At 34.7% G+C, this 27598-nt stretch overlaps 1 protein-coding gene across 1 annotated transcript in view; it reads left to right on the top strand.

Moving 5' to 3' along the window:
- IL1RAPL1 (interleukin 1 receptor accessory protein like 1) overlaps positions 1 to 27598 on the top strand; it is a 656553-nt gene that overhangs the window by 365890 nt on the left and 263065 nt on the right. The window contains exons 3-4 of the mRNA XM_062574156.1: positions 14329 to 14515; positions 16500 to 16653. Coding sequence (XP_062430140.1) covers positions 14329 to 14515; positions 16500 to 16653 — 341 coding nt within the window. The remainder of the gene's footprint in view (positions 1 to 14328; positions 14516 to 16499; positions 16654 to 27598) is intronic.

Here is a 27598-nt window from a genome sequence, read left to right as displayed (position 1 = left end):
TATGGTGTCTTGCACTTGGCTATGCCTTATACTCACACCACACCATCCATTGTTGTAGCAGAAGATTCTGCAGTCTTTTTATTTTTCACCTCAGACTTATTTACCATGGTGGCTGATAATAGTATGAGACAAAGAATAATATAGTTTCATAAATTTGAACCTCAAGGCTATACTGACTGCTCAGATGTGTCACACATTGTCTAGGGGCGGCCACTGAAGACAGAAACCTGGCTTTTGAGAGCATTAAAGGTGCACAGCTGTTGTTTTTCTTTACATTATGTCAAGACCAGGAAAACAAGAGTGAATTTATTTTGAGATGCTGCAGAAAAGTAGACTCACTCATTCTTTTACACAGAGTCTCAACTCAGTTGTGCTTTGAGAGTCTTGCAATAAAATATATGCTCCCTTGGCTGTCCTAAGCACTTCAAAAATTAGTTCTGAGGAACTATTGAATAAAATTTCCCTAAAATGCCTCCCCATGCTCCTTCTTCTTTTCTGTGAAGTTGATTATTTTTATTCTTACACCGCTGGAGACCACTGACAGCATGCAGAAATGTGCATCACGTTTTCAGGAAGCACTCCAGAAAGTCTGAGGGTAGCAGTTCCTTTCGGAGGAGGTGCTTGTCAGTGTCATGAAAAATAGTGACATATTGGCTCTTTTGTGCTAGCAATGTTATGGGTTTGACTATTGCGAAGTGCTTTGATGCTGGGTGAAGGTAGCATTTCTAGGTTTTGTTTTGAACATGTGAAGAAAAAGATTGTTTTCAGTACATTTAAGAGCCGACAAACAGACCTGAAAGAAGCTCTGGTAGCCCGGCTAAGAACTGACACAAGACTGGATGAATGATGTGGCTGGAGTTGATAGAGCTGCTTGCTTGCATACATTTAGCTTTAGGGATGCTCTTGATACGAATATATTATGACTACAGTTTGGGTTCTGATTTCTTTTTACTGAACATCCAGGACTCTGATCTTGAGTGATAGACTTGAAAATGATCAGAACCAAGTCTTAGAGCTCAAAACTGGAGTGAACTAAAAATGTTTATGGTGTGAATACAGGTCACACTGAGGCAATTTGGGGAATTTATTTGGTGGTAAAGCTGTTCATATGAAGAGATTCAAAAATAGTTAATGGATAAATTGCCTGTGTATTTTAATGTCCTCAGATGAAGGACACACACATCCAAATTATATTACTAGTTTTTTTTATTCATCTTGATTGATTCTTGAAATCCTGTTCTCTTTTCTGCATGAAAAATTCTTATTTGGGAATATAGGATTTACTCTAGTATATTTGATTGGAGACATTTCATTAAATTTTTCCTCCTTCCTAAAGTCCTGATTTGCTAGCATGTTAAGCATTGTCAAAGACTGGCTTTTTAGCAGAACACTGGTACTTCCATTTGTATTTTTGGTTAAAGCTGCACACAGCAGAGCTTTTAATTTCATCTGTAGCATGTCACACTATTTGAAAGCATTGCTTCTCTCTAATCCTGATTCTAGTAGAGGCGAAAGCCTGGTTTCTGAAATGCCATCTCGTCATAGAAAAGTAAATGTAAAACAACCATAACTAAAAGCAGGGCAAACAGTGTGATAATCATAAGTATCAGAATTATTTACCTTTTAAACTGAGAGTTGTAAATGAATTATATTTGAGAATTTCCAGGAGTTGGGAAATAAGGCATCATTATGTTAGGAATTATTTAGTGTTGAAGCAGTCACCTAATAATAAATGTGACTTTTTTCCTCTTGTTTAATGTCTGCTCTGAAGCATGTCATACTTATTCCCATTTTTACTGGGTAGGTATCAAAAAGGGTTAGGGAGAGGATTTCAAAGGAATCTTAATTGTGTGCAAATGTCGTTACTCTAATATTCATCATAAATACTATAATTGGTAGATAACTCTGTCCATATTTATCTTTAATGAGTAACTCTGATAGCGGAACATGAGAGATCCCCAATTTAGAAATGAATATACTATCAAGAGATAGGAAAAAAAAATATATATATATAAATAAATAGCTATAATCATCCAGAAACAGGGGGATATTCTTTATGCAGCTGCTTAACAGCTGAAAAGAAGAAGCTAACTTAGCATTCGAGACCAAACTGTAGGCTCTCTCATCCTCTAGCTGTAGCTGAGAACTGCAGGTTGCTCTTGCGCTAAGTCATCAAGTGATGAGAGAACAGAAGGAGAAGCCGTTCAGCACCCTCTTTGTTTCCAATAACTCTTTCAGTCTTAGATAGATATATATATATGTATATATAAAGGTGGACTGAATTTGCAAAAGGAATGATTAGGTGGTACTGATGTTCCCATATCTGATGCCGTTCTGAGTCACCAGGCTGTGGTGACACCAGTGCCAGTGCTGCTCCTGCCATCAGGAGCTCATCTAGGCACAGCTGCTCTGGTATGCACCATTGCACCAAAAGCAGAAATCCTTTTCAGGGCCCCTGGCTTCAGTGAGTAAGCATTTCTTTCTGTCTCATTCACTCTCTTACTAACTGTTTCCCTTTTATATAAATTCTTGGAAAAAAGTATTTTCATTTAACAGCCCCTGCTCAATCCCCCCCCCACACACACACACTCACCCCAGCTGGTAGGAAGACTGGAAAGCAGACAGCTACCTCATGGAAAAACAAGCTATAAAAGGAATAAACGGGAAGAATAAGAACTATCTATGATTTTGTCATTTTCCAAAGGAGCATAGCATTGTGTTGCTGCTATTCCATCATACAGGGCCAAATACGGTTTTAGATTGACTCTCCCTCCTGATCACTGGTTCCCAACAAAAGGCAAATGCTGACATCTCCTGAATTACGAGGAGATAGCCCACCTCTAGGGGTTTCACGGCAAAGTATTATCTCCCTCCTGCAACTGGTAGAAAGCTAAAGGGATTTACATCTATAAGGGTATATTCACACAGCTCTTCATCCTTCTGTCTCCAAGAAAACATTTAGTATAGTTCTGCTATTTCTCCGTTTTAGCCCTTGCATGATTCACTGGTCCAAAATGTCTTCCGTGATAATCCCTGGAATCCTTATAAAAATGAGTAGATAACAACTCTAACTTTGTAAGTAGCACTAAATATTAAATATGCTATTAAATACAGACCAGTGGTAGTCCATATTGGACTCACCATGTGTAGCGATAACAGCTCTTTGATTGACCATAGGCCTTAAAGGCAACTCTTTAAGATTTTTGCATGCAATCTAAGTAAGCACAATTCCTCCAAAGAGTTTGGTACTCCAAAGAGAAAGTTTTGTTTTTTTTTTTTTGTTTTTTTGTTTTTTTTTTTTTAAAAAAAAGAGGGTTGTCTTTCTCAATGTATAACACATAGGTTTTGTAATAATATACTTAAGAAATAAAAATGATAACTTTTTAAGTCTCATATTCTCTCTGATTTAGTTTTACAATTAGTGGAATCCCTAAGGTAATTTTATGATTTTTATATATACATATATATGTATTCCTATAGTGTAAGAGTATGGGAAATTTCTTTTAAATGTATCTGAAGGAAAGATTTAACTTTAAAGAAAATGTTTTATGGGGAAATTAGTTAATTTTATGCAATTGTGCTTCCATGTACTTGCCACTACAAGTTCTTGATGCAGATTATTGTTATAATTTTATTCAAGCATTTTATTAAGAAATTGAGTTTTATTAAAATGTGGAAATCAATGTCAGATAGATTCCAGCTCTCTCAAAGGAATAGTTTCACTCACATTTAAGAGAGAGAAGAGAAAGAAATGTCAATAACATGAGTGTATACCTACACACACACACACACACACACACACACACATTTTTTTCTTGCCTTACAAAAGAAACTTTAAGGTATAAAGATAAGATAATTTAATTCCTTTTTCTTAAGGTTAATTTGTATTTCATTTTTACTTTCAACACAGTTAGAGTTCATACTTGGGCATTCTTTTTTTGACAAGGTTGGAGAGGAGAAGGTGAAACTTGGGACCGCAGTGTGTACCAAGAGCATTAGAAGAGGATAAAAGGTGAAATTTTCGGCTTCTGATGAGGGAAGCAAGCATTAGAATGCATCAATATTTCCTGGTGTGACTAATTTGAACATATTAAAACAAGTATCTTGCAGAGCACTGTTATTCAAACAGTCCTGGAGGCTCGTGTGCAGTGGGTTATTTTGTAGTATCATGCATATAATTAGATGACCCTTGAGGGAAGAAAATAGTGCTTATGTAATTCAATTGAGGTCAAAAGCAGTTTTCAAACTGGGTTGGCCCCCAGGGGTGTGGGAGCAGGAGATGATTTCTAAGGCAAAGTAATGAATCAGAGGAAAATTCCACCCAACGTCAGGCCGCCGCTCTCCGCTCTTCATCTCTCTTTCTCTGCTCCTGCGGCGCTGCCCCAGCTCTCACAATTTGGGGAGCTTTGCGAAAAACGCAATGGGTGATTCGCCCTAACAGAGCCAGGAAGGCTGGGAACCAGCAGTCCCAGAGCTGGGGACCGAAAAGAAAAAACAGAGGGACGCTCGTGTAGAAAGTTCGGAAGCTGCTGTCCTGAACAAACGGTTCAGAAGGTACGTTCGGCTGAGAGCATCAGAGCCCGCAGTCCAAGGGACCTCCCCACGGCTGACCCGGCTGGCTGCAGCACCACACACCGGCCCTGCTCCCTTGCTGTGCTGCCCAGTGTCTCAGACGCGTCCTCAGACAACCCCCGCTTCCAGCTAAATGCTCAAAACTTGTTTGTGGGAAAGTTTCAAAGCTCACAAAGAGCCTTTGGAGCTGCCGGCCAAGAGCACAAGAACTAGCTTATCAAAACGATGTTTTTTTCTCTTTAAGGAATACTTTTCTCCCCAGCTTTCAGGCATCAGAAGAATTCTAGCAGAAGTTACTTGGACTAAAAATGGACTGAATTGTTTCTAGGAAAACTTGTAAAAACTAATTAATGATGCTTTGAAAAGTTTTCCCCGAAAAGGCATGAAAAAGATATAGAAAGTGGGTATTGGCAACAGTGGCCAAGTTTAGGTATTAAGATTCAAAATAGTATGAAGAAAAGACATTTCACAGACTTTCTTTTTTAACACCAAGTTTAGGAGGATTTGGAAATAAGCTCAGCTTGTGTGGTGAGGGGGTAAAAAAGAGATTTTTTTTGCTTTCTGTTTCTTTGTTTTGTTTGTTTAGCCTAGTAAAATTGCATCCTAACATAGCTCAGTAAAAATAACTGATCTCTACTAATCTCAAACTTGCATTTTTTTCAACAGCAATGTTACTGAAAGGGTAGAAAATGAATTTGCTGTCATGGTGTACACTGACAGAACATGTATGCTACCAGTTAACTTCCTGATTAGTCACTGTATTTAATAAGCCCTGAAAAAAATCTAGTGTCATAACAGGCCGTGTACTACAAGAATTACACCTCTTGAAAATGAAAGAGAAATAAAGGGCGTGCATAGGAACACAAAGGTTTAAGATTGATGTCTTAAACAATAAAACATTGATATTGGGTGTTGCTGCACTCTGCGGTTATTGTTATTGCATTATGATTCCATGATACTTCATTTGGAAGTTCAGAAAGATATTTTATTTTCTTTCCTGATGATCAGTGCCAGTATCTGAAAGGGTCTACTTGTCCTGTTAATGAACTCTGCCTTTGCAGACTAGGTGAGGATAGTCTCATCCTAAGTGCCTTGGATGAAATGAACTTTTTCTTTGACCAGAAAGAAAAATGTGGCTGCACTCCAAAGAAAACAAAACTAGGGGCTGGTGAAAGTTCTCTCTCCGGTGTGGCCATGAGGGGAAGGGAGGATTTCCCTAAGGGTGCTGCCTTCCCATCTCAAGGGTAGTATATCCCCGGTATAAGCAATACTCCTCTAAACTGTCCTGCTTGGTCACACCATTGCCTAACAGGGTACACAGGGACCAGATGGACAAGGACGTGATCGAGCTGCTCTCAGGTTCTGCCATGGCCCCCAATTTCACGACTGCGACTCACCTGAGCTGTTTAGAGGTCTATTTTATGAAGAAACTGTCTTACAAGTACCTAGTTCTCTAGGTAATTAATATAGATGTCTATATTGTAGGCGCTAAAGTTTAGAGAAAACTTGCTCGTGTGTATATTCTTTAATCTGTTTTTTCCATTCTGCCTTCTCTTCTTCCTGTTCTATTCTGTCTGAAAAGTTACTTGATAGTTTATATGTTTTCATATAAATTGGATTTAAATGGATTTGTTGTCTTAAAGAAAAATACCAAAACTGCTGCTTGCTTGTTATTGTATGTTTTAGATCTGAAGTTTTCAGTAGTTGAAAATCTATTTAACAAAACAGGTAAATGAAAAGCTTCACTTGTGTTGCACGAACAGATTCTGGTAAATTTTACACTTCTGAATATCTGTGATTGGATGAGGAACAAACTGATATGTGGCAACATGTGACCAGTCTATTAGCTCTTCTACTTACCCTGTTCAGAAAAAGACAAAACAAAAATGAAACTATCAGGTGACCAGTGAGTTAAAACTTAATGAGCTGAGCAGCTACAAGTTTCCCAATGCCTTTTTTCCCAAGTTATCTCATCACAGTAGATAAACTGAGAACGAGTAAACACTTGAGATTAGACATGCTGAAAAAATGCTCTTTTTAATATGAAGATTCTTATTTTCTGATTCTCCCTATCAGTCATGCTCTTGACTGCTATAGTAAGACAGAGTTGTATTGCTTTTTTAAATGTATTGGTATGTATTAATGTTTTAAATGTATTGCACTTTAAATGTAATGGTTCTACACAGATGTATCAAATCAAACAGGATTGAAGTTAAGATACACTGGTGTATGCATGGAAATTAATCAGTATTGTGGTACTTGAACTTAAGTGATTCTAAATGAAATAGAGTTGTTAGCGCTTTAAATATAAGTTTATTTGATAACATCATACAGCTAAGCCTAGTTAGTGGGAATTGTTGGAACAAAGTCTGTTAGTCATGTATTATTAGCAACTGCTGGTATTTTGTGATGATTGTCTTCATTATCCATCTGTATCAATAACGAAAAAGGGTTCATTCAGATTAATTGCTCTCCCCTTTTTTTCAAGACACCAGAAGTTAACAGCTTGGTTGAGTCTCTAGTATATTAACAGTGCTAAAACATTGAAAATTATACCGACTGTGGGACCTACAGCACTTTTGTGGCCTCCTATTTTTAGTGTTTTTTTTATCAAAAGCATACATGGCTTTTAATTTATTAAATGACACATGTAATAACAATGCTACACAAAACTGAATATAGAAGTAAGGATTAAAATACATGTATCTTTTTTTTTCTTTCCTGAAGGAATCATTCACTGTGTTTTCATATTGTCAGATGTAATGACACTTCTGTACAGGATTAACTGATATCACATTGGACTACGTACAATAATGTTAAAAAGAAGATGGCTGGGAATTAGTATATTTTATCAAAGCAGCCAAAATTTTTGACACTACTATCTAAGGTTTTCTCACCTCTGCCTGTGTATTTTTAAAAAATATTTAGTTTATCACAATGTAAGAAAGCAGAAATAGTCTTTTACAGGGCTGCAGGCCTATGAAGGAATTAATTTCAAAATGGATTTGACATTGTTGCAAAAGTCAGTGCTGACCAATGTTTATTTTCAAGGGTTATTTTAGATCTTAATTAAATATATGGAAGTGTACATAAATATAATTAGATTTATCTTATATAAAGGTCAATCTAGTCGTGGAGCTATATGACATTGTAGAATTTAGAAATCTCTGAATGATTTCATTCCATGATTTTTCTTGTGATGACGCTAAAGTTGCTGCCCCCACATGGTTTCTTAAAAGGGCAAAAATTACATACTTGCATCCCCCCACCCATGGGATTCTGTAAGTTCAGTGGCATGAAAAGTTCAGCACTTTGACAAAATTTCAGGTAAAGTACAAAGCTGATACACAGGATGTTCCATGATCACATCTGTTCAGTAGGCCCATATGCAACACAGAAATGCAATACAAAGCCAAATACATTTTTTCTCCACAAAGTGATAACTCCATCTCATTTTATTTCTCTTTTATTTGGTATTCTACCAAATTTGAAGGAGATATTTTCCATGTAGTCAGCTACTGTTTGACAGGTGAAATATAGATGGAATGAAAAATGCAGAAAAAGCTCACACCATACTCCCCAAAAACTACAAAAAGAAAAAAAAAACAGATATGTATAAATTAGGCTACACAAGCTTTTTATATTTTGTATACTTACCTTTGAAACCTCTTTGAAAAGAGAAATGAGATATACATTTATGCTGTAAATAGGAAGAAAATTTTGCTACATTTCTAGAGAAAGATGGTTAATCTATATTCCTAATATTCTGCCACAGATAACTGTAATTTAACTATGTGAAACTTCTTCATATGCTGCTATGAAGAGTTTTCAAATGCCTAATCTTACTTATTCTTAAAATTGTTTTCAATCTGAGTGTCTAACACTGGATCAATACGTTAGTAGCTTAATATTAAAAAGAAGATTAAAAATCTGGTTTTATGAAGTTGAAGGATGTTTGTGTCCTGTCTTTGTAAATTCAAAACTTTCAGAAAATCCCAAATTATAACAACCAACTATTCTAAATAACTAAGTAACTAAGAGTAACTAATCTTAATAAAAAAGCTCATCCTCAAGCTTTCTTCTCCTAAAGTTCTCCCTCTTTTAAACCTGTGAAGTTGGTATTTGCAAAAGCTTTTTGTTGAAATTTGGTAAGATGATTTATATTTATCCATAGAGACTTTGGAAGCCCATGCTGACTTCTGCCTTTTCTCTGTGGAAAAAGAAAAGAAAAAAAATCAATTGGAAACAAGATTTTCAGATGTACACTTGCATTATTTGTACACAATAAGCAACTACTTCACAACTACTTGAATAGACAAGATCTCAGCCTTAAATTAATTGGTAGAAGTTCTGTATTTTCAAGTCCTTTCACCATGCAATATTCTTGCCAACAGTTCACTGTTTCTACTCTTTACTACATGATTGACTGGTTGTGATCAAAAGTGTATTCCTCTGAAATATTCTCACAATCGCAATACTTGGTCCAAATAAAAATATCTGCATATGGAATACTTATGTCTTTGCTTCTCGCAACTGCAAACATTTATTCAAAATCAAATACTTTGAGAATATTTAGAGAACTTAGCCTAATAATCTGTAGGTCTTTGGGCACTGTGGTTTTCCTTTTTTTTTTTTTTTATGATAAACTTCACAAGAGTCTTTGTTTTCCTACATATGAACAACAATGCAGGCATGTACTTTGGTAGGACAAGCTCAGACTTTTCTGTAGAGTCTTTTCTTTATGCCCTCTGATTCCTCTACCATGGGGGTACCATAGAGATCCCTATGAATACAGAGGTTTAGGTGTCTAGTCTAGATACCTCAGATACAAGATGTCTCTTTGCTTATTGCAGCTTGACCATCTTCTCTTCAATTAAGAAATACTAATGAAATGCATATGAATATTTCCCAGCATACATCTGAAAAAAACCACCATCATTATATTTTGCTTCAAAATGTCAGAAGGTTTGTTCAGCTCAAAAGTCTAATCATCAAATACTCTGTTCAGGCAAGATGTTAAACAGCAAGTCTTTAGTTAAACACTGTAGTCATTCCCCATCTGGTGCTAACAAATGCTCCAGACCTCTACAATGCTTTAGTTTCAGGGTTCAAAATTAATAAAATGCATTAAGGTATTATTAGACTTTGTTATCTTTCTGTATACAAAGTTTTTTAGTTTTCATAGGAAAGATGAAAGGAGTAGAATATAGTCTAGAGAGGACAGGCTCAAATCAAAACATTTCTCTTTGATTCAGTTGAAGAAAAGCATTAATAATATTATTGTTGATAATCACACTGATTCTATAACATGGATAATGTAGGTAAATGACAGGTTTTATTCCACTGGCTCACTTCTGTATCTAATTGCATAACATTAAGAAAGATGTTTTTAAATAGCAACAAATACTGCACCTCCTTGAGCTGATGAATGAATGATGGTCATAAAACAGTTTCAGGTGCTAAGAATTATTCTGAGTGTTAAATTTGTTTTATAGAAAGAGTTACTTGCAATCTCAAGTTTTTTCAGAAAGCAGTCTGACTAATGAAATCAGTTGTTAAGTATGCCATAGACTCATCTATTACAAACCGCCATAATTCCATTTAATTCAAGAAAGATAAAGTAGTTGACAATTTCAGAGCTATATATCTCGATATTATTTTAGAACACACAATGTGGTGTCAAGAGTTAAGCAGAGCCATTGGGGAGCTGGTATGAGTGCAAGGCCACTGGAGAAGGAAGAAACTTTGCAATATGGCTGAATTTGCAATTGTTTAGTGCATCTGTTTTCTACTTTTTCTTCTTTTCATCCAGAACTTTGCTAAACTCTTCTTTTCTTTACATAGTCATTCCAAACTTCACATTCTTCTCTTCTACAAATTTAACCTTATTCTTTTAGTACTCCACATAGAGCTTTTCTACTCTTCCCTCTGTCCTCTTCCTTTGTGTCACAGGATCTGAATTTCAAGGTGACATAAGATATCCAATATGAATGTATTTCTATGACAGTTTCAGATCAACTAATTTTAAGGAGAATCAGGTAGGCATCCACTGATGAAGCAGATATCAATTCAAGTGGAGAGATGGGATGGGTGAAATGCAGAAGTCTTCTGTTCTTGTTTAGACTGGTCTTTGTTATTCAGTACTCTGTATGCTTTCACATGGCTGCTGTACAAACAAGAGAATAAACAATATCTGTTAAAAAATGGTGAAGAATTGATTCAGAGCATTAGCACAACTACTCCTGGGATACAGAGGAAGACATGGAGAAGTTAAGTCTTTTACATTCTTTCGTCTTATCTTTATCACAGGCTTTCAGGTACATATCCTTTGCTACTAGTCCCTAAAAACATATGGACATACAAAATATGTACAATGGAATCAACATATTTAGCAGATAGTATTGCTGTTGGTTTACTTTACTGTTTATAGGCCAGAAACATACAAATAACACAAGTTAGGGTGAAGCCTGCCTTCTGAGACCATGTGAAACACAGGAATAGCTGCTGTCATATCACGTGAAATAATTTTTTTTGTATGAGAGATGACAACTAACTGGATTTTTTTTCTACTCCTAGTAAGAAAGTTGATCTTGTGGGCAAAGAAAGGGAAGTATATATAGTTTTAGTAAGTTCTTTAAAATGTTTTTGTAACCTGTGTGATTTACACTGCCTGAAAGTGTTTCTAAGTAGCTGTCCCACAAATGACAAGTTTTAGACCTCTTAATAAATAATGTAGCAAGTTTTCGTTGGGTTATAAAGCAAACAGCGAATAAAATAAAATAAATACACAGTATACAGTGGTGTAGGGTATTTTTGCTTTCTTTTCGTCTGGTGCCTCCAGTAAGATACATAAGGAAAATTTCCTTAGCTCTAACACTCTAAACATTTTTGATCCTCTGAGGCATATGCATGCTTGCTCCAGGGCTCTGCTGCCAGCTGCATGTTTTGCTAGCTGAGGGGCTCCACATCTACTCAATCAATTACGCTCCAGCTGTAAACAGCAAGCAGCTCTCCTCCTCCCTCTTCTTCCTCACTCCCACTAGGGGACTGTTTGAATTTTCATTCTGCTTTTCTGATTCTGGGAGCCCGCTAGCTTGGTTTCCATTGACCATATTGTTTTATTGTGCTCTGCCTTTTATACTAGTCCTTTTGAGTTTGGTTTCTTCCCAACAGTCTTCTGTCTTCCCGGTTGCAGACTTGGCTTCTGACGCAGAATACCAGATGGGGCTGGACTGACAGTGCAGTTAGTATGTGGAGTCTCAGTAAGAAAGTCTGTGTCACCTGGAGGTACCTGGAGTTGTAGATTCCTGTGATGATACTTTAGGCCCTTGAGAGAAAATTCTGTTAGGGAACTTAGTTGACTAGCCAAATTTTATTGATCCAGCCAAAAGGTTTCAGTACCTTGTATCCAATAGCTTAGAACATTATTATTTTAAAGCCCAGTCAATTTGTGCTTTTGCCTGCAAAAAGTTCATAAACACTCACATCTTTGAATCACTCAACACTAAACTCCTCTTCAAGCGATGTGTTTAAAAGCTCTGAGATATTTCAAAAATATTTCTCTTCCTACATAGTAGGAAGCCTAAGCTGCATCTAGTAAAGGATCTCCTACTGCAATGGAAACGTGAACATGCCTCAGACGAGCTCTAGCCACTGGCATTGCTGTTATTGCAAAAAAAGAAGCCTTAGTAGAAAAAAACATAAATTAAATGTTTGTCTAATTTTCTCTGAATATTGAAGGAATATTAAAACCAAAAATAAAAAATTTCCTTAGCTGTTATCTTCAGAGAAATGGGATTGCAGTTAAGTGCCTTTTTCCAGGCTTCTAGGAATTTTTAAATCATGAGATTCAATGATTGAACCAAACATAAGACTCAAACACATGGAAAGAATAAAAGAGAACATCTAAACGTATGAGTTAAATATCCAATACTTCCCTATTCCCTACATATCTTCCCTGTTATCCGAAAGAGTAGCCTTGTCATCTAGTTTGTGTATTTGCTTTTAACCCTGAGAGCATGGTGGATTACTGAGACCTTCCCCCTGTTTCCAAAGCAACAGGGTTGTCTTTCAAGAATGCAGAAACAGATTATTACTTATTTTGAAAAATTGACTTCGATGACATTTTATCATGTCTTCAAGCTAAAAATAAATATTTCAAATAGCATCTAAATGGAGCAATAGTGTAATGTAAAGTACACTAATGCAAATGTGTTCATTAAAATGCTGAATGATACTGAATTTTATATACATACAAGAACTGGCTCTTCAACAGCCTAAAAGCTGAAAGAATGATCAATATTTAATAGATAACTTCTATCCTTTGGGTAAAGTTTAGACAACTCTGTTTTATTTATACAGCCAGATTCCTGAATGGAGTAATAAGTAATAGTTAGCCCTAACTTACAGGGATGCAATTTTGTTTGTTGCCCTTACACGTTCTGAAATTATTTGGATATCTTAGGATCATTCAGTTCCAGAATCTATATTTCTAACAATAATATCTTATAAATTAGTCACTTATATCTTCCTTTTCAGGTTTATATTTTCTTTAGGAAATGGGACCGCTGAGTGCTTTGACTGAAGTCTCTCTTTCGTATTTTTCATTCTTAGGCATTTCTATCACCTCTTCTTGAACAAAAGAAGGAAGCTTTCTAAGAAGTCTAAAGAGAATGTGAAAATATAGCTATCTTTCAGAGCCTGCCCTGTCGGCTACTTGTCTGTTGTAAATCAGCAATCCACTCATAGAGTCTGAGAATTAAAATAAGTAAAGGAATGTTTTCTTACTGCTCTCTGCAGGATCCTCTTTCAGCAGATTAGAGGTCAAATGCATTTACAGATCAGTGGGAGAGAAATCTTGCATTGTCACAGTGTGTTCCTGGGGAGTGCTCAGCTTTAGACACTCTCTTGCTGCCCACCTGGAAATGAAAATGAACAAAAAAAATCCTTTTAAGTAATTTTATCTCTGAGACTAATTAAAGTGCATAGTGAAATATGGGAAGCAAAACAATGTTCCCTAGTCTCTGGCTGTCTGATACAGGAGCGAACAGGAGCGAAAAAAGTATTAAATTTCAGGACAGAGCCCAAACTAATAAAGATTGCAGTTAATGCAGAAGTAACATGTTGGTGTGGGTGTATGGGGTTGGAGGCTATGGTAAATAATTTAGCAGTCCTTTAGTTTAAAACATCCTTTTTTCTATAACTGGAAGGGTCACAAAACTCATTTTAATCAAAGGCTGCATAAAGGTTATTGCTCCCACTTCAAAGCATGCTCAGATCTGATGAACAGGTAGCTTAATATCCCAGTTCACAGTGTGATGCCAAAGCCGGCCTTTGGCATTAGCCTGTGGTAATACGAAATGATCTCTTCACCCGGAGAATGGTTGTAATAGTGTTTGTCAGCAAGACGGTTGTCATGTTTCACTGGTAAAAACATGAAGCTTTTATTGCATATTTGCTTTGGAGAAAACTGTCCTCAAATAAACAATATAAGGACAGTACTGTTAGAATGATCCCGAGGAAAGGAAGGAATAAGCCTTCAATCATAGAGTAAGGCCAACAGCCTCTAAATATTGTACATAGTGGCTGAAAAAGCAGCAAAATTATCATGAAAAGCTACAGAATACACACAAAATACAATGTTTTATTTTCTCTCTCTTACTTAGGAATAAAATAATGACTTAAAAACAATGTCATGTACACTGACATTTATTTTTTTCATGTTAGACTTTTATTTCTATTTTTATTGCATTACAGAAACTCCACTTACTGTATGAAAGTGTCCATTTCGCTGACGGTGGGTGAAAATGACACTGGACTCTGCTACAATTCAAAGATGAAATATTTTGAAAAAGCTGAGCTTAGCAAAAGCAAGGAAATCTCATGCCCTGAAATAGAGGATTTTTTATTTCCATTTAGGGAGCCTGAAATTCTGTGGTATAAGGTAAGGAATACAAGACATTTTTATCTTCAACAAGATATTATGCTATGTTCTGGTGATTTTTGTGATCTAAATATGATATGCAACTTGGATGGTTTTAAATTTTGTTAAGAAATAGACACCAGAGTAGACACCAAAAGGATCGGAACAATGAACCACGAGAAACAGATTCAAATTCTTTCTTTGGTAAACTTCAGATTTAGCGTTTTGTTAATATTCATTTATGGTTGTCACAAATAATTGGCAGCTTTATGCTGAATGAGAGGACTAAAAAAGCCAGTTTTGTCAGTCTGTGCTGGTCTGATATGCTAAAATAGTCATGAAACCTGTATGTACAGCAACTGCTTGTCCTATACCAGCCTAGAGGATATGTTTTACCCTGAAGGGTATAACCTCAGACTTAAAATCTGTTTGTAAGTAGAAAAGCTGTGCATGCTATTACCCAAACAAATTACTTGATTTTTACTACACAGATTTCAGGAATAACTTCCTATAAGTTGGTATTGGCATATTAGCTTTTATTTGCAGTTATCAATAATTCCATAGTTCTCATTAACAACTTTATTTTGATATTGTATACTAATTTCTAGATCTTAAGGGCCAAGTTCCAGAAAACAGGACTGCCTGTGGGCAGCTCACTAATAACATTCATGAATGGTACCTTGTGTTCTGGGTTTCCTGCTGTTTGCAGGAAATACTCAGTACGCCAGTGTTGTAATACACACAATTTAAAATGCCTCTAAAGTTCCAAAAATCTGAAATTAGACTGTGTATTGAGGAATATGCTAGTTTAACTATGTGGTCTATGCATTCTAATTATTTTAAAAATTGCCTGATAACGTGTCTGATAACATTACAAATGTTTCTTCGTATGGAACACAAGACTATGTTATTTAATAGCAATAAAGACTAGAAGGATTCTGATTGTATTAGCTGATTTAGAGCTGAGTTGAGAGGTAACAAATTGTTTGCTTGTATTTGTCTTGGATTTTGTATGTGCAATACAATACATAACTGAAGATTTATCAGATTTAAAACTAAACTATGACTGGCTTCTCAAACAATAGCTCAAAAGCAAGTCTTTTTAGGCGTCATTTACAGCACTTGTGTGAATATGCTCAAACAAGTTCTAATACTTTAACATTGAAAAACAAGCCCTGAATGCATAAACAATGATTATGCTAAGCTAATCAAGTAAAGTATTTTATGACAGCCCGTCAGAAGACATTATGTCTCATGAAAAACATCAGTCCTCATTCCTAATACCTTATAAATATATTGGTTAGCAATGCAAATATGTTTAAAAAACTTAGAATAAAAACATTCTGAGAAACTTTTAAAAAAGCACCTAGGTTATTTAAATGAAATCAATTTAGGCAGCCAACAAACATTCAAATCAGAATGTATATTCTCTATTATTTCACAAAATATAATGTTTTGGTAGTAAAAATTAAAATTTAGAGTCATTATTTTTTGTTGATACAGAACTTACCTATTGTTAAGAATTCAAAGAACTTTGATTCTAAGATGTTTTCAGAAAGAGATATATAACTCATCTTTGTTTCTCTTCATTTTCATCTTTTTGTTTCAATTTTTAACTATCATTTTATTAAAAAAACAAACCCACAAACAAAACTTTCTCCCCTGCAAACTGTAACTAATGGTAATATACAGATCACAAACATAACTGTAAAAGCTAAATGAAATAGGAGCTCCTCAAAAAGCTAATGTCAGAGGAAAACAACCAAAGGAATCAAATCCTCTTCTATTTGTTGTCAGAAGGGCAAATGCTCTGTCATTTGGTCTTTTTTTTTTTAACTAATACTAAACTAAATGGAATGAAATATTTAAGATCTTTAGTGTACGTAAAATTCATGAATATGTTGAGCTCATTTCTAGCCTTCTTGATTTTGAACAACATAGACAGTAGTGGTCCAGTTTAAGTATAAGAACATAGTCACTGAAATGTTATATTATCTTTAAACAGGAATGCAAGTCAAAGACGTGGAGACCAAGTATTGTATTTAAAAAGGACACACTTGTCATTCGGGAAGTTAGAGAGGATGACATTGGAAATTATACTTGTGAGTTAAAATATGGAATCTTTGTTGTCAGAAGAACTACGGAATTAACAGTTACAGGTAATTATGGGCTCTTGTTATCTGTTATATATAGGAAAAACATTGAAGTTTGTGACTGGGAATGTATTTGAGTCATTGTATCTACTTAAACCTCTTTTGCATAAAACTTTGCTGGATGCCAAAGCATGAACAATTGATATATCAAGCTGTCCCAAAGACTTTACACTAATATGTGTAATATTTTGAACAAGTCTTGAGTTTTAGTCTGTTGCAAAAGTTCATGGTGAGTTCATATTTCCGACTGGAAAATGAGGATAAGGAACAGGTAACTTCCGCAACACTACGTCTAATGGAAAATAGGATCATGAAGTCGATCATACTTTTTCTTGTGGTTGAATGCCTTGGGACATAAGAATACTTGCGCTGGGTTAGATCAAGTTAAAATCTTTTTAGTCCAACAAGGTCACTGTAACAATGTAATGGACATTTAAGGAGTATTATCTGGACCATGTGAGAACGAAGTACGGTATCATACTTCCTCTGATATTCTCTCCCAGCTTTCTGTAGCTAGTACTTGAAGAACTTCCTGATCTAAGTCATCATGTATAATGGTTACCAATTAACCTATTTTCCATTAGTTTGATTATATTTTTAATCCATTTATCCTTGGCTTCAACAACATTTTGAAGCATCAAGTTTCATAGTGTAATTATGTAACATAAATAAACTGTATAATCTTGCAAACAGCAATAGAAGGTGCATTTAATATAACTTGCATTTAAAGCTACCATATCAATATATAAAATCCAATATAGCTGAAAGCAAAAATATATACTGTAATAGGAATGTCCTGATCTGCAGAATATTATGAAAAAAAATTTATTAACTTCTCCATTCCTCACCACATGTCTAACTTCTGTTTCATAAAAACATAAAGACTATAGCTGAATTTACACCTAAGGTGTAATTAACCTCTGCAGTTATAAGATGACACTGGAAGACAGTAGTCATGATCTATATAATGCAGTGTAGTTCCATATCATATTCCCTAAAAGAAGGCAAAACCAGGATTTTGGGGGGAAACTGAAGGTTATCTAGATTCATATTCTTTCACAAAGGTGCTTGCTCCTGCACCCTTTGAAGTATCAAATAAGCAAAACAATCTTGTAGAGGGAGTTCTGTGCGTTTTTCTTGTTACACTTGCGTAGCCAATATAGAAATACATTGCATGCTGAGAATTAGTGACCGCATTTATGTTTTGCATTAGGTTGTAAGGTTTCCTGTGATGGTGAAAAGTTTGCTTTCTATTCTGAGGTATCCCATTTGTCCTCTACATTAGCAGAAATTATAGTGAATTATGGTTTGTAATTTTCTTCTAGTAGATTAGTCTGGCAATCATATTGTTTATGTTGTTTTGAGAGAATTCAGGTAATCAATCATATTTATTTAAGCTCAATATCCAGGATCTCTTCATAATTTTCTTGTATACGGAATTGATTTATTTGGTCAGTACAGACAGGCAATTACTGTCTAGTGATTAACCTCACAGTAAACATCCATACACTTTGTTTGATTGACTCTTCTATGAAAAAAGCAGAAATAGAGTCCTCAAGAATTTGATTTATTCCAGAAGGGGGTTGTCAGTAACCTTTTTTAATATATGATGTATGGACTCACATGGCATATATTCCATCAGTCCTCAGGTGATCCCTTCAGTCACTGTGGATAGGGCTGCACTGCACAGCATTATTTAAAGGAGACTCAGACTGACAGGAGAAAGAAAAAAGCATCATAACCAGATGCATCTTACTGTTTGTAGTAATGATTTTACAAAATTAATTAATCACTTGTGATATAGATAGGAGTTCAGTGTTTAATGTTTAACTAGATAGAGACAGGAAAAGACTTGTCTGATTTTGATATGCTAAAAATGAATGAATGCTTATGGAGGGAAATGTTTAATTTCTAAGTCTGGAAACCCTGGCAGATGTCAGCACAACCTCCAAAGTAGTAAACTGCTTTGGTAGTACTGTAGGTCTTCATACCGTCTCGCTGTTCTTTTAGGGAAGTCATATAATTAAACAGGAGCTTGACCTCGAATATTGGTGTTTTGTATACTTGTTATATTAATTTCAGCGCTTCACATGTTACATATCTGTATGCCTAATAGTCTGACTTAGAAAGCTAAGAAGTTAAGAAAAATCATGAACATTTTTTGAAAAAGGTCAAACTTTAGAGGTGGCACCCATCTCATCTAACTACAGCTATTAGAAATCTCTAATCCCTGGAGAGAGTATTTTTTTCCTACCTGTTCTAGAATGAGAAAACACACTGCCCTTTGTGGCTTAAATTATAAGCACTGAATCCCATCTTAGGTACACCTTTAAAGAAACAATCACAAAATAACAACCACTTTTAATGGTCACATTTTTGGTCTTATGAAAAAAATCTTGTGAATGGCAGTCATGTTAGGTATATTTTCCTTTCTAAGAATAAGTATATACTTTATTTCCACTTCAGAATATGATTCTGTCTTAGAATAGATATGTATCTAGCAGTTTCCTATTAGGATATCCTCTTTTTAACTTTAATGTTGCTTGGAAGATCTATATCTCACATTGGAAATATATTATCATCTAAATGATCTGAATCAATTCCCATTTTCTACTAGCATTTGACTTGGAAATTATCTACTTTGCAACATACAAACTGCACACACTGATTTTTACAGCTTGTCATTAATGAAAATGTTCACATAAACAACATAATTGGTGGTTCTTGGCTTGTTGTTATGTAATTATGCATTAAAAAACTGCTTCAATGTACTAAAACATTTGTAGACATCTACACCTTCAGACTAGTGTAGCAGACTACACTTCAGATTAGCATTTTTTTTCTTTAATATGTGGAATTTTAATAAAAAGTTTATCAGCTCCCTGTGACAATCTTAATTAAGGACATGTTCAGATAGAGGAAAGCTTCATATTTTAATAGCACAGTATTAATTTAGTCTGACTGCATAACACGGGTCAAAAAGGGTTTCCAGTAGTAATTTATTTTAGTTAAATGTTAAGGTGATTATTATTCTTTCTGTTCCCAGTATGACTAAGGTATTTGCAAGTACAAACTCTTTCAGGTCAAAGGAAGTCCAGCTTGAGCCTAAGAGATAGTGTATATGTACCCCACTACAGTAACAAATACTTGTTCTTGATGCATATAATAAAGCAAACAGATCCTGTCAGCCTTGCAGCTGGAGCATTACTTATTCAATTCTTCCATGACTTCTTTTTGGTTTAAATATTAAAATATTTTTTCCATTCCAAAAGAAGTTCTCATACCTTGCAGATGGAATCAGAGCTAATCATTAGGTTCTTATTCCTGAACTCTTTTTCTCAGAGACACACTTCATTGTCTTTAGGGATTGATTAGTTCCCTTAAAGTCCCCTTAAAAACAAGTCCTACTGGAATGAGAATGATTTTAGATTTAGTGTTGCATGCTCACTGTCAAGCTACAGTAATATTAAACGTAATGTAAATTGATAAGAGTCTTTTCATTATTTGCATTTAGCCTGCTTGGTTGAAGATACTTCTGTAACAATGTGGAAAATAACAGTATATTCTTTCTCTCTGCTGTCTGTGACTTCCTTCCTCATTAGTTTATAGGCAAAAAGACTGCCAGACTATCATTTTTATGCATCACTCTTATACTGGAGCTAACTTTGTTAGTGTTGCTAAAAAGTTGGGGTTTGTTGAACAAGCTTTTTTTCTTTTGCTTCCTGAAAGATTTAGTCTTCATCAGCACAGTAAAAAAATCTTAAATAGCTATATGTCAGTATGTATTTTTAGGGATGAAAAATCCACCATGTAAATAAACACAATGAAAAAAAAATAATTATAATGAAATTCTATTTCTAGTATCACAACTCACTTAATTGGGCTCTTACATATCTCTATAGAATATATACATAGCCAGTTATGATATTTCTTTTGTTGAAAGGGACATGGAAAGTTTTATCCTGCCTAAAGTGATCTGTATTTTAACTGTATAAGACAAAATGTGCCCTCTTTTTTCACAAAAATGTTGGGACTGATTCTTTCCACTTCTGCTGTTTTGTCTCCTTCAGAACATAGAAAGATGCTGCAGTTAAGTGTGCTTCTTTATTTGTAGGTAGTGTTAAATGAGAAAAGTATTAAAGAACAAGGGCAGCTGTTTTCCAAGCACTCAGAGCTTGAGAACAGACTCTGTGTAGTCTCAGCAACTAATGATAAGGATGAACCATTTTGGATACACCCAGCACCTCCTTTTCCTTATTTTAGTTTATCCCTGTAATTATCAGAGTTGATACTTATTACTTTTGTTCATCACGAATTTAATTCAGCTCTTGATTATATACACAGAAAGATTATATTTACCATTATTATTCTGTGAAAAGACTAATAAAGCATAAACCAAAAAATACACTCATTAGGAAAACAGCATATTCAAAATATGAACCTAGTATTTTTAAAATACATAAAATCCTGTAGGTTTAGCAAATTCATGGCCGAATAGTGGGCTGGGTAGTTTTTTAATTAGAAAAGAGTGATCTTCTTTTATAGTGCAATCATTTTTGTGCAGCAGCAAACAAGGATCTAAATTAATCTCCTGTGTGCATTTGAGTAATAATAATCAGAATATTATGTAGAGATTTGATTAAAACATTCTCTGTAAGTGTTCATTTAACATATTCATTCTAAATGGATTCAGTGAGTTATTCAAAACCAGACATATGACGGCAGCAATGAGCAAAGCTTATGTATTTTATTTCAAAGTAAGTGCAAATTATATTGTGTACTGTGTGTTATAGGTTGAAATTACAAATTAGAAAACCAACAAGTTAGCAAAAGAATAGACGTGTAATTTAAACGCAGACAGATTCTCAGCTCTCTCTGAAACCCTGTTCCTTGTGACCTTTGGACATTTCTACCTTTGTGATACACCTAATTGGGGTGTTCACAAAGGCCAGCTTTAAATAACCAGAGATTAGTCTCCCTTTCGGGGCCACTGGAGAGAGGGAAGCACCGCTAGACAGTGACTCAGAGAAGTAGCAGAGTTGGGTGGCCCAAATTTTAAAGACATTCTCCACTGGCTGTGGAAGGTGCAGAGCTTCCTCTGTGTAACGTTAGATGTGATGAATGGCCCGCTCCTTTTGGGTAATACTTTCATATACTTGTTATTTTAGACAGATTCTTAATTCATGCCTAATCTACCTTCTGTAATACGCTCTCTTTCTTAGTTGCCATTTTTTCATTATTTATCATGCTTCCTCCAGCATATGGCTGTTGTTGCAGACTTTTCATGATGCTAATGCTTCCTATACAAATGCACTTTATTTTCTGCTTCCCTTCCAATAGGTCAGGTTTTCCTCTCTATCCGATAGGGTATTTTCTGAAGAGGAGGAATGATTAGTCTCTTGTGGCTATTTGTATGGATAATATAAATATAGAACATTAGCTATGAAAACCTGAAATATATTAGAAAACTTTATGTTTATTACACTCAAGTAAGTTTTAGTGTTCACAAGCTTATATAAATCATTCTTGTTCTCATTGTGTCATGACCTTTGAGACCTCTGCTTATCTCATACGATGTTAAGGAATGGCCCTCAGACAACATATAAGACAAATATGTAAGATTTGTAATAGTTACTTGGTTAAACATTATGAAGCGATGGTGCAGTCATGACTTCTGTTTGCATAATGTCCTGCACTCTCATTGACAATATGGTGGCAGTGAAAGGATTTTGTAGCATGTGATTACAGTGTAGAAATAAAATATCTGTAGAAGCATTCAGCTTACATCCTGATGAAAATGAAGAATTCTATTTGAAATTATTATATAGCAAGGGCAGTGTGTGGCTCTAAGTACTCTTGTGAAGATTTTGACATTTTTGCTTGCTTATGTCCATACCATAGTTGCTAGGAAGCTGATGATTTTTTAAACTTGTATGATACTACTTAGCTGAAGGTTTTTATTTTATTTTAATTATGGCACTGTGTGTAAAATTAAGAACTTAAAATATAAAAAATATGCCTCCAAAATCGTTTTTACATCAGTTGAGAATAATGTAGGGAAATGCTGTTTCTGGGTGTGAAGAAGTTTGTGTGAGTTTCCTTTGTTCATAAATCATATTAGAATATTAAAATATAAATATGCTAAGTATATGTTGTTACCATGGCGCTGCTTACTGTTGTTTTAGTTGAGCATGATGAAGTTGTTCAGATGAGCTTCATTCTATAATGAAAAAGAAACTGCAGACAAAAATGTTTTTCACAAAGCAGTAAGTATTGGTGACTATTAAAGATATAAAAGACTTATAAACCTTTAGTTTAATAAGATATTAAATAAATTAAATAAATCTGTTCTTAAGACACCCAGGATGCTTATTAAACAACCTTTTAAATGTAGTGAAATGATATTCAGTGTCAATGTTTCACATTATTACTATGGAATCAGAAGATTTCATTTTACTTCTATATTTCCCTTGAGTATGTGAATTCCAGCAATATTGTCCTAACCTAGCATTTACAACTTCCCAAGCTTTTTTGGGGGAAAGTTTTAGTTTATTTATGCATAGAGTGGATTTTCTAGGATGATATTTTAATAAACTAGAGTATGAAATATCCAAGTACAATAGCACACGGACCAAGCGTTGCTTCCATCCTTAAAGTCATTCTGTATACAATTATGCTAAATCAATATATCATTTTAAAATGAAGGGCAAACTTTATCGTATAGCATGCTAAAATACAAATAGACTAAATAAGGCCTTCATTAGCACTTTTGGTGAAATATATTATTTTGTTCAGCTTTATTATTCTTTAAATGTTATCAGAGCTTTAATATGTTTTGTTGCAGGATAAGAACAACTTTGTTTTCTAATACATCTGTTATAATACAACAAATTGTGCCAAGACCAATTATAAAAGCTAATGGTGAAAAAAAATAGATCTTTTATTTTACCATACAAATTCCTTGTTTTTTACATTTAAAATTTCTGGTCACTTAAAACTTCTTCTCTAAGTTCACTCCTTTGAGGTCATATCATTGCCTGAAAAACTCCTCTTATCAACATTGAGGTTGAGATCATTGAGGGTAAAATCAGAACCTTTTCCCTTAAGCAAAACTAGAATCGAACTTACATGTTTGTTTAAAATTTCTTGATCAATTACAAAAGATATTTTGAATCATCTTTCCATCTCATATATTTGTTCCAGTGACTGGAACTAAAAGATGGAATGAAACTATCCCTACAGGAAGCATGATGAAATATTCAGCAAAGGGAAGAAAACATATATTCAAGCTCTAAGGCATGGGTTTAAAGATGCTGTCCAAAAGAAAAAGATGGGAATATAAGTAAAGAACGAAGATCTTTGTATATTTCCCAAATATTACTCTGAATAAACAGATGATGATTTTTTGCTGAAGGAGTATTTTATATGAAAAGAAATTCAAAAAAACAAGCACCTTTTAAGCATTTTTTTCATTGTTTTCTATAGGCTGTAGTCAAATTCTTAGCTAGTAAGTGAGCAATATTCATAGTACGTGTTCACTAAGAAATTCCTTATAATGCTTGTATTACAGCAGAAGATTAAGGAAAGAAGAAGACATCTCATTTTTACTGTAGCATTACCTGGTTGGGTACAGTCTTAAGAGAAAAGCCCTCCCCAAAATTCTGTAGAAACTCTCTTGAGGATTATTCAGTACTACCAAAAGTACACTTATTTTATAAAATATTTGTATTTTGAGACAACCTCAGGATTATAACCCCTGCATCTAAGAAAAGAAGTTATTAAGCTTCTTTTCATGTTGCTGCTCCATAGTATCAATTAAACATCTAAAATATCATTGTATATAAACAATAGAAAAATGGCACATAGTAAATTTAATAAACAAGATTTTCTTTGCATTCTTTTTCACTTTTATTGAAATCTTGGTTTCATTGAGATCAGTAATGGTTTGCCCACTGACTTGACAGAGCCAACATTTCATCTTCCGACATTTTTGTTATGAAAAATCAAAACTCATGTTCATTTAAGAGTAAAATCATATTTTAAAAAAAATGCAAATCAAAAAACCTTGCTAATCCGTGAGGAACAGAAATTTTATTGTAACCTTTGCCTTTTATGGGGATTCCCTCATGCAATTTATTTCAATTAATCAGTCGCTTTTTAGAAAGACATTTAAAAATATCTGTGTCATGTATTAGTAACAGGAAAGATAGCTATGTCATGATCATCCACATCAGCATGGATAGCAGATGGTCTTTTTTTTAACCATAATAAATGGAGAAAACATACCTATCTATTTCTGCATGACTCTAAAAGACAGATTATAATTTCAGATCAGACCAAAACTAAAGTTGTTCCTGATTTACTCAATTGGTGAACAGTTTCATCCTATGCTTACTGGAGTCAGTGTGGATAAAACTGTTGGCTTACTGATAAAAGTGCAGGGCTAAAATACACTTAAAGAAGAGTCAAGAGAATAAATTTGCTATTCCAGAGGACTTTATCTGAACAGTTTAAAAATGAAAGCTATGTGAAAAGGAATAGGAATGAATAAATCAAAAATTATATCATAATTTAACTTCTGGTGTTTCACTTATCAATGTGAGAACTTAATATAGGAAAACAATTTTACCAACTTTTTTTTTTTTCCTGTGGGGAAGTTGATAACACTTGGTAATTGTTTGAATATGAGAAAGAAATTGGAAGCAGCAATGACATTTTTCATCTCTTTAATACAGTTTTTCTTTTCACTTTGGAGTATTATATTCACATTCAGAACTGCATTAATTTAAAAATATGAGATATAACTTTATAGAAACAAGACTGAGTGATAGAAATCAGTGGATTTCCTCCATATTCTTTATACAATGTGGAAAGGAGAGAGTTAGAATACAAGGATGCCTGTGAATTTTCTCTGTCTAAAGCATTCTGTCTCTGCTTAATGCATCCTTCCCATGTTAAACAAGAATATATCTCCAGACACAGCAGATGACAAGAAACACTTTCAGACCTTAATGTACACTTTACAGAGTCAAGAGTCCCACAGCATAATTTTATTCCAGTTTTGGGAGGTTTATTTTTGGTTGAGTGTATGATCTGTTGTGTATTTTTCTCTAGGGGTAAGATTCATCTCACCTAACTTTAATATTTACAACCATCTACATACGAGCTAGTTGCTCTTTATAGCACTTCTAAAGCATGACATATCCTAAAGTTGATGTATAAAATAGATTAGATGAACTGCATTATACAAATCCCTATTTCTAACTTTTGACTATCAAAGGAGCTTTAGGTGACAAACTCAAATGTAGATTCATATTATAGACATATGAACTGATGAATAATACTCTAATGTTTCACAGTTTTATGTTCATGATCTTTGGAAATAATAAACTAGCTCTAAAAAAATATTTCTTTCTATAAAACAAGTCCAAAAATTAATGACAGCTTTTTGAAACAGACAAGAACAAATCTTCTGTAGTAGAAGTTATACCTGGTTTTAGACTGAGATACATAGTTGACAGAATAAGCAAGCTTTTCTGTACACAAGCCTGGCTTCAGATATCCAGTGCTTAATATATCAACTGGTCTAATAAAATGCATTGCTTCTACCTTGGTTTGTCTAGATCGTCATGTCTACAACATCATTACTATTATTGTTTTTCATGGTGTTTAGGTTCTTGCTAGGATGGAATAGTAATTCCACTGGAAGTATACAACATGCATTTATTTAAGCTAGCTGCATTGTGCAAAACAAGTACAGGTTTTTTATTAAAATATTACTGTTATGATTCATTTTGGCAGCTAGAATAATCTTTGCTTCATGTGTAACACATATGTAACGTGTAGCCTCCTGCATTTTGTGCTTTACTTGAAAGGGATGGTTTTGGTAAGAAGAAAAAAGTTTTCTTTTTATATTTAATAACTCTGTATACAACTTAAGTTACAGCTCAAGAAAGCTGAGTCCTTCCTGTAAACAAAGGTATTGATACAGGAGTTATAGTAAAGAGAACAGATAGGCTATTTAAGTAGGTGGGTTATAATTTCTCAGTGTAGAGATGGTAAATTTATTTTAAAGTAATAGTTCTGTTCACTGCTTATCCTTATTTTCTGGCAGGGCATTTCTACTGTAGATATCAATTGGCATTAATGCCCAGGTGGGTAATAAATGTAAAGAGAGACAAAATTTTTTGTCAGACAATCAGTCATTTAAATACCCCCAAACTGGCCACTCTCCCTTTGCCAAGTCTGCCTTTTAAATTACAGCCTGGCAACGCGCTTCAACTCTTGGCATCGCTTCCAGGACATGTTTGGTTGGGGGCTAAAGCCAGGAGCTTGTAAATGGCTGCCCTGCCTCCTCGACAGACAGTGCTGCAGTTGTTCCTTCCCTTGTACAAATGTCCCATCTGCATCTTAGTCTCCACTGAACTCCTACGTCAGCAGCAGAGGAGCCAAGGCTCAGTGCCAAGGGCCAGACCGCCTGTGCGGGAATGCAGTGCAGAAGTAACACACTCCAGATAGAGGCCACCATAGACCACTGCTTCTGCAGGATCAAAAGGAGCCCCTACCACCCCGATCTTCCCCACAGATCATCCACTGCCTCCACTCTACCCCAGTCACACCTCTCCTAACAGCACAACATTTCAGAAAAACGAGTTTGATTTTTCAGGTGCTTTTTGTTCCTTCAAAACAATTCCATTCGTTTTTCAGAATTTTTGAGCTGGCACTGAGAATTCAGAAAGTCACTCATGAATAACTTGGCAAAGGGCAAAAAATGCATTGTGATAAGCTAATTTAAATAGAAATAGGCTCATTCCTTTGTGTGGGTTGTCTATTTTTTTCTTTTTTAATCTAGATTTTTATGAGCAAACTCAGTTTTCTGAGGAACTACCCCGACACCTTCAGGAAAAAAGAGAAATAAAGCTAGGTGAACTGCTTTGTCGTGTATGTCTAA

This window comes from Rhea pennata, chromosome 1, assembly GCF_028389875.1.
Source record: "Rhea pennata isolate bPtePen1 chromosome 1, bPtePen1.pri, whole genome shotgun sequence".
NCBI lineage: Eukaryota > Metazoa > Chordata > Aves > Rheiformes > Rheidae > Rhea > Rhea pennata.
This window is presented reverse-complemented; position numbering and strand designations above follow the sequence as displayed.